This window comes from Falco rusticolus, chromosome 11, assembly GCF_015220075.1.
Source record: "Falco rusticolus isolate bFalRus1 chromosome 11, bFalRus1.pri, whole genome shotgun sequence".
Taxonomy (NCBI): Eukaryota; Metazoa; Chordata; class Aves; order Falconiformes; family Falconidae; genus Falco; species Falco rusticolus.
Genome location: NC_051197.1, coordinates 7,583,868 through 7,596,047, shown reverse-complemented (window position 1 = coordinate 7,596,047; position 12,180 = coordinate 7,583,868). Strand labels below are relative to the sequence as shown.

The window sequence follows — 12,180 nt, the reverse complement described above, 5'->3', positions numbered from 1 at the left end:
CACGTGTAAAAAGGAACAAAGAACATAACAATACAGTACTTCACTCCATTCCAAGAGCTAACAGTCTGTTGTAACTCTAAAGTGATGTATGTCATACATACCTGGTAGCTCCCTAGCAAATTAAATAAGTCATCTTACAACCAATATTATATTTACGATTATATAGTTCAGACCCAAGTGTTAGTTGCTATAAAAATATTTTTTAAAGCAGAATAATATTCCTTGAACTTTTATTGTTTACACACTGTTGGCCATGCTGAAGTCTATAGCAAATGAATATTCTTTCTTTTAAATAGAAAACAAAGTTTGTTCTCTCAACAAGAACATACATACCTGTCGATAGAATTTCTCATACAGAGGATTTGCACTTGATAGCTGTAAAAGAGAAAGAGAGATAAAATTAACCCTGAAGATTTCCATTTCAATTCCCCTCTCCCTGGATAAAGAAAGATGTTAAACACTTTAATGGTCTTTAAAGACGCATTAAGCATTTATATAATTCTATTTATTCTGTAACACAATGGGGACTATGACAGCTCTTGATGCTGTAACTTTTGGAAGACTAACTTCTTGTTTTTAAGTCAGTGATACTAACCACTATCAGATTACTATCAGGTCACCAGCTTAGGCAGTAGGAAACAAGAATTCTTAAGCGAGTCCATCTACAGGCAAAAGAAGAAACCTGAAACGGTACAGGCTAGGAAGTACTCTCTAATGAGTACAAAGCCATGTAATTTTATTTTGTTATCCACTGCATAATTCTTTAGAATTCAGAGTCATATGCAACTCGTCTGTACAATTTTCGGGTATTCAAATTAACTCCTGCATTCACAACTAACTCCACAGCAGTGGTACCAAATTAAGAGAGAGTAAAAAATTAACTTTGTTTTTTGTAACTTGAATCCTTGCCAGTGGTAACTTCTACCTGATATTCCACTGCCTCCTACCAGACATTCAGTGCTCACCTAAACTGAGGTGGACAAAGATAAAATAGCTTCTTTGGAAAAGGCCCTTTCTTTATGAATTTGTTTTTAAGCGATTCTTAAAAACTCTAAAAAAGCCCAAGGCCTGAAACCATGCAAAACCTGGTGTCTTGGCCTACATCAAATACCCTTGCCCAAGAGATTCCCAAGAAGTGGATGGTTAGGGTTACCTCTCTTCCCTGACGTAAAACCAAGCACAAAATCAGATACCATTTTCATGAAGCGCACGTTGCCTAAACCAAAGATTGTGTGCATGACTGGGTGCATTTATGCAGAGGCTAACCCTAGAATTACCACTATGTGTTGCCCTGGCAAGCCCTGCTGGAACAACTGAGCATAATGCAAGTTAATCACACAACACATACTAAAATAAAAAACACAGAGCCACATAACTTTGAATATCACCCAAAACCCAGAATTCTCTCCCTTAAGAGGAATATGATTTTAAACTCCAGGATTTACAGACCTTTGTACAAAGTGAATCCAATAAGGTAGCTTCCTTGGCTTTAAAATTTAGAAATTTACATTGAAATACGGAAACCCAACAGTATTCTAAATGTTGTCAATCATACAGTTGTAGAAAACACCTTACTATAGCATGTACACATGGTGACAGCTGAAATGAAACCGCATACATTTTCCTAGCAACAGCTAATGCAGTTGCTCTTTTGGCCAAGCTTAGATGTTCACAGATGCTGATTATCGAAGAATATAAAGCACGGAAGTTTGCTAGAAATTAGGGGTTCAGTGTGATACTGCACGGTTTCTGTAGTTGAGCAGAATTATCAGAACACCCTGAAACAGAAATTACCGAGAACAGCTAGAAATAATAGGAAAACCTTCATTTGGACCTTGACATATGCTTGTTCAGCAAGTATGCTGCTCTAGAGACACCCAGTTTCTTCTAAGAGCCACAGGGCATTTCTGATTCTCCACTTGTTTCTTGGGTGAATTTTGGTTGGTTGGTTTTGGCTGGGGTTTTTTGGAGGGAGAGTGACGATGGGAGGGTCTGGTGATTTTTGTTTTGTTGGTGGGTGGGTGGGTAATGACTCTCACATAGACAGACATTAAATATTACCTATGCTGGGAAACCATCATCAGTATTCCCTGCAATACCTCCATGCAATACCACAGCTTAAACTTGCTCTGGCTTCGCTCTGGTACCCCAAGATTTTTATTATTTCAGCCATCAACTAAGCAGATGTTTACACATCCCTTAAAATAGCCTGATGAAATATATTCAAGTTTTGCCAGACCTCTGACTACTGTAACACCAATATAACAAACGCTTTCAATCACTTCCCAGCATGCTCCAAAACATACTTTATTTTCTTAGCTAAACCTCAAATGCTGTGCTTACCAACTCAGCTACACTTTGTAGAGCAATCTAGAGGGACAGTTCTAAAGGTTCAAGTGTTTTACTTACTACGTATTACTTCATTATAATGTAAAAATATAGAACACAATCAAATTAAAGCTACAAGCAGAAAACTAGGACAGAGTTGGCCAGCGCATCCGCTACAAGTATCAATTCTTATGCATCATCCTTCTTGCCCAATACCACCCTTTGTTCAGCCAAATGTTTCGTTATTACAGCCAAACTGATCATTGTCACTCCTGGACAGGAAACACTGTGCTTAAGTCCTGCAATGAAAGACCAAATGCAAAACAATCTTTTCATTCAGTACTCAGAGTACAAGCCAGTAATTCTTATTTATTTCATTAGTGTTTCCAATATTCATTTTAAAATCAGTATCATTGCAGTAACTGGAATTTCCTGTGATGCCAAATAAAATAATAGCAGGTAAAAAAGTTCCCCAGACTATTTTACTAGTAACAGACTTGGTTTTCTTTCAAAGTATACCCCACAATAAAACAACAGATACAAATATAATCTAGGATAAGCAAAAAGTACTGCTCAACATCTTTCAAAGTGGTGCTGTAGAATTTACCTGGCAAAATTGTTTTTATGGGACTTGTAACAACCAATTGTAGAGAGTAAACTCAAGTTGTTTTCAATGCAAAAAGGAAGGAGGAAGGGAGAAAAGGTCAGATTCCACAGCATATAAAAATAGAAATACAGTATTAAGATTCCATTTAGAATTTATCACTTCATAAGATTAACGTCTGCTCTAGTAATTACAACCTTTCGTTACAAACCTATGAACTTTAGCATATTAACCTAGGAAATAAAAAACACCTTCAGGGTCACCTGTCTTTTTCATCTTCTGTTGTCAATCAAGCCTTTATATCCCCATGTTTTCATCCCTCTGGCACATGCACATTTAGATGTAACAAGATACTATTCCCAGTCTGTCCACCCCAGCCATCCACAACCTTCCTTCTCAGAAAATGGTTTAAAAACAAACAAACATAAAGTTGTCAATTGAGAAAAACAATAACAACTTCCCATTTGAACCCAAATGAGATAGAAGGGGAGAAACAAGCTATTTATCTTGATTAAAATTCAAAATACTCTATTTTATCATGACTAGCTCTAGGATTCATTTTAAGAGTTTCCAAGCCAAAAGACACAATGTGGTCATAAGCAATCTTCACGTACTCAGACAGGCAAAAAACAGGTAAGTTTAAGGCAAGCAGGTTTTCTTACAATGCCGTTTCCAAACAATAAACAGCTTGTCCCTTTTTCCCCCTACTGAACTTCTCACCTGAAGTGTTTCACAGCAAAGCTTCCTACCACTTCCCATTAGAGAACCAAGCATGTCTCCTACAGCACTAGCAAAAGTAAAGGTAAGAAAACATTTACTGTAAATTCATACAAAAATATTACCAAGTACTTCAAAATTCAGCACTTGCATTCCCATTGAAGAGTTGAAAACAAAACTGAACACAAAACCTCTGCCATCATCCCTCTGCGTAGACTGTCACCATGTAATTAAGAGAATGGTTCAATTTAATTTTCAAATCGCTACAGGAAACCTCCATCATCTTCTAATCAGTACTGAACAAAGCCTATATACCATGAAAGAGTAGCTTCACTGCCTTTTTAGATGCAGCTACTCTCTAACATGGTTGATGCAGTATCAATTAAAAAAACAAGCCTGAGTTCTATCTGCTTCAGCGGCAGTCAGCCCCCTCTATACACCAGGTTAAACACACACACACACTCAAGATTTCCTCACCTTTCATGGAGGACAGAAAGAGGAACAACAGATTTCTCACTCCAGTAAAAAGAACAAACTAAGATGTTAATTTTACCATTTTGCTGATCCCTTAAAAAAAAAATATTAAAAAACCAGACATTTGCCAGAGTCCTCACAAGATTTGGTTCTACATTATATATAACATGTATTACCATGACAGTATCATTCATACCGTAAGTATTTGCAACTTATGTATTCCAGTAGGAAGACATCAAATGCATGCATTGCCAGGATTAACAAGTATCTATCTAGCTTAGCCTCAGTTGTAATATTTGATGCTTCCCTTCAACGACAAAGCACGGTGTTCTGGACTCCGTGACACAACGCTGAAGTTTAAACTGAGACCTGCAGCTAGTTAGGATACAAATTTTACACAACTGTCTTGTTGTGCAGCTATAACTGCTTTAAGACCACTACTACATTTTTCACAAAAAGCATTTCAGGACACCAGGAAAACAAACACAAAAAGTTATTTTCCTATTCTCCTCAAGTATTTCTTTACAGTCCTTCCCCGAACCGTGGGCTTTCCCTTCAATCACATATAGGCACGTTTTTCAGAATACACAAGTTCAATTTTCAAGAGCAACAATAAGTTATCACACCAGCTTTCAAAAACGCTGTCTTCCCACTCTCAACATGCATTTTCCGCACCTTCAGTTTCCTGTTCTTCCTCCCTAAATGAAATAGGCCAGATAAGCAACCGTCCTTCGAAGGTAAAAAACACAACTCCTCACGTTGGCTTATAGCTTAATTTGAGTTTTCTGACATCAGATGACAATTTGTGAGATAGGAACAGTTCCTTCTCATTGACTTTGCTAGCTTGTTTCCAAACGAAAGGCAACCACAACAAAACATTCCCATGGTTGAAATTTCCTTAGAAGTTCTCTATTAAATTCAGTTATGCTCAGACCATAACACTTGCTGAGCAAATACAAGTGGCAACAAGATGTTGCAGAATGGGTTCAAAATGGGAAATAAAAGATACTTCAGATTATTACTAAACTGGGGGGAGGAGGGGAAGGTTAATCACCTTCAGTTTGCAATGTTCTTTCAAGCATGCATGGTGTAATAAATTTCACTACAGCTACATGGTCCTGAAATATTTGTACTGATCAGTCAACTGAATACAGTTAGCACCAAAAAGTCTCAAATTAGTTAAGCAGTGTTTCGATATTCAAATAAAGGATGTCCAGCCCTCTCAGACACTGCAGCTGCAGAGTCATCTGAAAATACCCTAGTTTCACTTGGAAACACCCTACTTCCTAGCCATATTAAATCACAGTTAAACCAAACAGGGGAAGGGGAAAATAAAACCTGACACAATTGTGAGCTTGACTGCAAGTTAATATGCCTCTTATTCTCTGCATGTAGGTACAACAGAAAGTGCTGATCTCATCCTTTTTATTGCTGGTGTTCGTAACTGATCTAACTGCAGCTGGTAACTGTACCCCCACCCCCTACACTGTCTTTTTCACTTCCTCATGCTCATCTGAGCAGATTTAGAACATGTAACTATTTGTTGTAACTTTTCATAACACTGAAATTCCAGAAGTTAGAACCTACAGTGAAGAAATCATCTTTAGGCTGCATGACTTTCTAAGACGGTTCTCACGCAATGCGAGAAGAAAAAAATACACAAAAAATAAATCCCCACACAAACTGTCAACAACAACAGAAATAGCTTCCTCAATTTAACCACTGGTGGAAAGCTGTAGTCACAAAGGCTTAAAGGATACTGGCAATTTTTCTGCTTGTGTCAACATTATCACGTTTGTATTTAGTCCCCCTTCCATGTGACCAAAAAAATGTAAATTCTACAAAGAAAGGATTACACAGCCTGTAAGCAATAATGTCTTGCTGTAGAACACACCAGAGCGGACACTCCTCCCCTCTCCCCAAATAACGAGCCTTTAGACCAACAGAATTAAGGCTGCTGGTCTAGGAAATCTTCTTTTCTCTTCAGTAAGGGGATGTTTTAAACCTTTTTCTTTTGCTTCAACACTGCTGAAAAAAAGAGACACAGAAAAGGCTAACCTAGTATTTTTTAGTATTAAAGCAAGCTTTCACAGAAGGTGCTGTACTTCATAACTATACCTTCAGACCTTTAAAGACACGCTCATTATTTACATTCTCTACATATTTGAAGTTTGTCTTTTCACAGAACTATCCTCCTTCCTTTCCTTGAAACATGATTTTCTCAAAAGTCAACTACGTGAGTGACTGCAAATCAAGCCGCCTTGCTGCCAAATTTTAAGTTTACTTCTACATGATTAAGTGATGCACGTTTATTGACCAGCTTTACTTTCTGTAAACATGACAAATGATGATCAGATGGAAGCATCCCAAGCCAGGAGCCTGTGCACCAACAGGCCTGCCTCCAGCTTGTGGCAGGTAGGAATGCAAGTTTCTCACGTCACCGCTAAATGAAACAAAAAAGTACCAGAAAGTGCAGTTTATGAGCTATGAAATCTCTAGACGCAGCCCTGAAGTATACAAGAACTTGCACGAAGCCATGCTACTACCACCGAGGAAAAAATCCCAGCGGCAAAGGCTTGGCAAAGGGAGATCCCCGAGCACCACAGGTGCCAAGGGGTCTGCAGGTGCTCAGACCCCCGCCCGCAAAGCCCTTCACCATGGGCAGCACGCAGAAACGGCGTCCCCGCACCGCGGGGCCCACAGGGGGACAGGTACGATGACTTCCAAGCCAGACCTTCGGAGTTACGTTTCTGTTCCGACAAGAACCAGGCTCCCCCGGGCCGCCCCTCCGGCAGGCTGCCCGCTCCCCGGCCGCCCCCCGGGCCCGCTGCCGCGCCCCGCACAGGCTCCTCACCGGCCCCCGCCCGCAGCCAGCGCGCCCCTCGCTCCCAGGCCGCCCCCTGCCTCCCCAGCCCGGGGGGCGGCATTTTTGTGGTAATGGTGTCGATTTTTTTTTTAATAGTTGTGTAAACCAGGCGCCCTGTGCTTTTACGGAAGACAAAAGGCCAAGAGCGACTACAACCGCCGCAGCCCGGACCCCCGTGGGCTGCCCACCCGGAGGGCCGCTCCCCGGCGGCGGGGGGGGCCGCGGCCGTGCCCCGCTCAGCGGCACCTGCGGCCGGGCGGGCTCCCTGCGCGGCCAGGGGCTGCCTGCCCGCCCCGCCACCGCGGCGCCCCTGCCCCAGCCGCGCTTCAGCCGCCACCTGACAGCGCCGGTCGGCCGTTAGCGCGGCGGGGCAGGGCTGAGGGGCGGCGGCGGCCACACAAAGCCGCGCCGCCCGGGGGCCCGCCGGGCTGCACCGAGCCGCTCCGCCACCGCCCGGGCCCCGCTGCTGTCCCGAGCACCCCCCGCCCCAGCCCCGGGAGGCGCCGGGCCTCGCAGCCGGCCGGCAGAGGGAGACGAGCGGCGGGCAGGAGCGGGGAGCCCCCGCGCCCGCGGCGGGAGGTACCTGTGTCAGGGAGAGGTGGGCGGCCATGCTGCTTCCATCATGCACCGGCCGGGCCGCAGGAAGGACGCGCCGCGGCCCCGGCACCCGCGGCCCAACTTCGGCAACTTCCCTAGCCGGCCCCGGCCAAAACCCGGCACCGGATCCGCGCCCGCCGACGGCCGGAGCCGGAGCCCGCCCCGCCACGGCGCGCGGCAGCGGGGGCCGCCAGCAAAACCGGGCGCCGGAGCCGGAGCCCGCGCCAGGCAGCTGCAGCAAAAACCCGGAGCCGGAGCCCTCGGCCCGATGCGGCGCCCAACGCTGCCGGCACCTCGCCCTTGTCTGCCCCGCTGTCGGCCCTGCCCCTGCCGGAGGGGCTCGGGGCGTTCCGGGTCAGCCGAGGCACGGGCGGGGGAGGGCCCGACCCGGAGGTGTCAGGGCTGGGCTGGGCTGGGCTGTACGGGGGCTGGGCCGCCCGGGAGGAAGCGGCGGGTGGACCCCTCCGGCTGGGCAGCAGCGAGGGGCAGCCCGGGCTCTGGGCTCTGCCGCTGGCCGCCCCGCTCACAGGGAGCTGCAGGCCTGGGGCGTGCGGCCTGCCCCTGCCAGGCCCTGCCGGCGGGCCCTCGGGAGGGGGATGCAGAAGACAGGCAACGGGCAGCCCTTGCCACAGGAGAAACCCTCAGACAGGACAGGGGGCAAGAGGAGCCAGCTGCAGTGGGAAGCAAATTGTACCGTGTTCTCCTAACACATAACAAACAGTTGTGTACAAACAGGCTGTGAGCAGTACTCGTGCCACCGCTTACTCCTGCTCTTCCTCCCGCTTAGGGCTCCGGCTTGGCCCAGGCAAACCTCCCTGTTCTGCCAGGGAACAGGAGGGCACCGGCGGCTCCTGTACCTGCTCATTCCCACCCACGGGCTGTTCCAGCCGCTCTTCTGAGCATTTTGCACCACCACATCGTCCATGTCACCGTGGGCGCAGGGAAACATGGCTATTTCTTTACTTTACCCCAAGGTGGATTAGGCACAAATTTAAACTTGAAAAACACATTCAGACCAACAAGAGGAAATTACCTGGAGTCATACTTGATTATTGGAAAGGTTTCACAATGCGCTTTGGTGTCTTTCACTGTTTTTAATTTGCTACCACTCTGCATATTTTTGTCTTCAGCTTGGTTTCATGCCTGTGCTAATGCTCACGCCCCACCTCTGCATCCCATCATTCCTCAGCTGGCAGTCATTCTGAGCTGCTATTTCTCATCATCTGTCACGAAACATGTGGGATCACTCCTTCCCACCTATTCTCTAATAAAGGTTTTATAGAAGCTCTGCTTTACCGACCTGTTTCTCAGTCATTTCAGCAAGAAAAAGCAGATATGGAGGGGAAGAATATAAAAAGAAAACACAATAAATATAAAAATATTCACATACTCATTGTCATGCCTCTATTTCACCTCACACTCATTTCCTACTAAGTAAAATCCCTAGAAAACAGCACAGGCAATTATATTTCTAGGTTGATTTTTTGTCTTCTTTGATTAAAATTGGAATACTATCCCACAATAATTAATACTTGGAAATTAAACCAGAAGATTGTAAAACTATAGCTGTGTCTCCTGGGGACAGCAATATTTGAGTCTGTTAGTATTTGGGAGGTGGTCCCTCAGTAGAGGTTTGAAGGGCCTGGGTTTCTGTTAGCTGCCATGACCTCACGTGGATGCCCTTTGCTCTCCCAGTTGTTTTCTTCTCTCAGTCTCCTCTCCCTGGGCGAGGAGAACAGCTACTGCTTGGTAACGGCCTCTCAGGAGAGAGGCTACGCCCAGGGTGGTGTTTTCTCATTGCAAATAGAAGGAAAATGCAAAACCGGGTAATGGGACCTGGCTCTGGAGTTAGAGGCTTGATGTTGAGAGTTGTTGTGAGCAGGATTTTGTGGGCAGGCTGTCTGACTCAGCAGATGTGTTCTGGCTGCTGCTTCCTTTCCCTCTGCTGGGTATTGATCATCAAGCGTTTCCCATCTGGTCCAGGACTAGACCCACAGCTGCAGCGAGGCTACTGAAATAAGGGTGTTGAGTCAAGGAACACCAGGGACTTGTATAGGTACTCGCCTCTCCCATGAGAGCCCTTCAAACAGGGCAGCCTCACCCGGAGCACGATTAAAGGTCTCATGTTCCCTCTGAGCAGATGGGACCTCTGTCCAGGAGGTACGCTTGCTCTGGCCAAATGACTGCCCCTGCCAGCCTGACCTTCCTGAAGTCTCTGAGTTAAAAAATAAACGCAACAAACCCCACCATTTTGCTTCCTCAAACTGTGAGGTGCACAGCAGTCTGCTGATGCGGAGAGCCTTTTCATACTGCTGTTGAGCTCTCCTAAGCAGCAGCAGCAGCGGACTATGAGTTGCACTTGCTGCTTAGGAACTAGCAGGCAGTGCCAGGAATGTGGTTTATGTACCTTCACACCCTGGCCACGCATATAGCACACCTGGCTCCTCTGAGAGGTGGATGGACTTTCAAAACACACAGTCATCATGCATGACCACTCTGTCCACAGTCAAGAGTGCAAGAGTCACTTACCGTAACCACTGGGGCCTCTGCAAATTAAAATAATAATGACTTCCATTCAGTCAATGCTGGATTGGTGAGGTCATGAGGATCTTTTGCTGTTGTTGAGTATTCTGTGCCTCCCACAGACAAACATTGTCCTGGATGCCTCCAGCCACCTGAGTTAAAACAGCTAGCTCACAGCCTCAGACATCTCTAGGACAATTACAACAGTACTTGCCAGCCAGCTGACAATAAACTGTTACACTGCAGATTTGTATGAATCTAGAATGGCAGTTCTCAGAAGGAAATAGGTATCTGCATCTAAGCTGGAATTGAAATGTCATCACCTGGCATAGGGTCATAAAACTGGACTTCATACTTATTTTCTGTCAAGAGAAGAATTAGGGTTAATAAAATTTACCCTGAAACGGTTGGCAGGCTTGCAAAACAATGCCCTCCAACTACTTTCTTGGCTTAGACATGAGCAGCTCACTAGGGCTTGGCTAGGATGGAGGAGCTCCAGACATCTGGAACTAGGAGGCTTACTAAATGTACCTCTCCCCTTACTTGCTCCTCAGTGGAAACCCTGTTTCTCTGTTTCTCCCATTGCTGATTCCATGAATCTTGCCCTTTTGCATATCTCCTGAACTGAGAATTGTGTAAACGTTGAGGGCATGGTGGGACTGTGTGCTGGGTTTTTGGGAAAGCTTGTTAAGAACTTAAAGAAATTCAAAAGGTCCATGAACTAGGTAAAACAATTTAAATTAACGGTTTCATTTTATACCTTCTCACATTCAGTATGAATTCTCCCACCAGAAATATGTTTATCTGTAATCTGCTCTGTAATAACTGCTATAAGTTGAGCTATTTGTCCTAAGATCCTCTAGTACGGGACACTTCTGATAACAAAAGGACAAGAACAGCATTAGCATGCTATTATTTGTAAGTATAATAGGATTTTCTATTATTCTAAGTACTGACATTTGTCAAATGGGTACCAGATCTCAGTGTTCTTTACTTCGTTAAAAGTACAATGCACAAGGTTAAGCCTACATTGGACAAACAAGTGACTACTTGTCAATCAAAACTTGTCAAATGGCTTGTGAAGAATGGAGCTTGCATCAATGTAGCTACAATGACAACAGCATAACCGTTTTGGTGCAAGTGCCCATTGTAAGGTTCTGTGTAAGTATATAAAGTGACTTGTTCTAGTACAGTTGACTGGGATTTGAAACCTGTGCTGCAGCCAGACAGCGTGGAAAGGCCTTACACAAGTCAGAATCAGATACTAATGACTTCTGTGTTTTATAAATCTCTTATGATCACCAAGTATCTTTGTTAGTAAAGCTAACACCATTTTAATCATATCCACTGGTCTCCCTGGAAATAACATCTTAAGTGTTCATCCCTTCCTTTATCATAGCTTTGTTTACATCGGCACACAGGAAGCCCATTATTTTTTTTTCCAAAACAACACTTTGGCATTTAGTATGACTTGTTCTGCTCGTTCTAGGAAAAGTATTATTACAACCCATGAACGCTTATGAGGCCAACTAGAGGAATGACTCACTTCTGCCTTCTGCATACCTGAACATGAAATGATGTACCCAGCTTTCTGGAATTTCAGTGCAAAACAGATTAGTAACTCCAGTATTACACACACAGAACTAAGGATCTAATTGTCAGAAGGATTAAACCATTTTGAATTTTAGTGAAAAAAAGGAACCATATGCACGAACACACAAAATCCTGGCAAAAAAAGAATTACTAGTCTACAATCAAAGAATGAAATGCAAGGGAACAGGCTCACAGGTAAACAGAGACTGATGTTGCACAGGTTTCAGAAAGCCAAGCAACAGCCGTGCTCCTACTACAAAACAGCGTTTTCCCACATTTAGATTATTGAGAGATCCCTACTGAGAAATGAGGAAGATCATCATACAAAACTTTGATGACCTTTTGGACTGAAGGTACCTTTTATCAGAAATCTCAGAGTACTTTCCAGGACTAGTGACACAAGTTGTTTTAGGAAGTCACAACTGCAGGCATGCCTTTTACTAGAAATACACCCCAGGATATGCTTTATGTGCTCTTT

At 44.6% G+C, this 12,180-nt stretch overlaps 1 protein-coding gene across 8 annotated transcripts in view; it reads right to left on the bottom strand.

Annotated features, from left to right (window-relative positions):
- Nucleotides 1–12,180, bottom strand: part of EPS15 (epidermal growth factor receptor pathway substrate 15) — a 72,614-nt gene that overhangs the window by 43,505 nt on the left and 16,929 nt on the right. For 6 of the 8 annotated variants that reach the window (XM_037403709.1, XM_037403712.1, XM_037403713.1 and 3 more), the window contains exons 1-2: nt 3,653–3,721; nt 334–375 (exon numbers count right to left, since the gene is read on the bottom strand). In XM_037403709.1, coding sequence (XP_037259606.1) covers nt 334–375; nt 3,653–3,706 — 96 coding nt within the window. In that variant the 5' untranslated portion in view covers nt 3,707–3,721. Of the gene's footprint in view, nt 1–333; nt 376–3,652; nt 3,722–7,572; nt 7,766–12,180 lie in introns of those variants that run through there. The other 2 variants (XM_037403710.1, XM_037403711.1) reach the window with 2 other exon arrangements.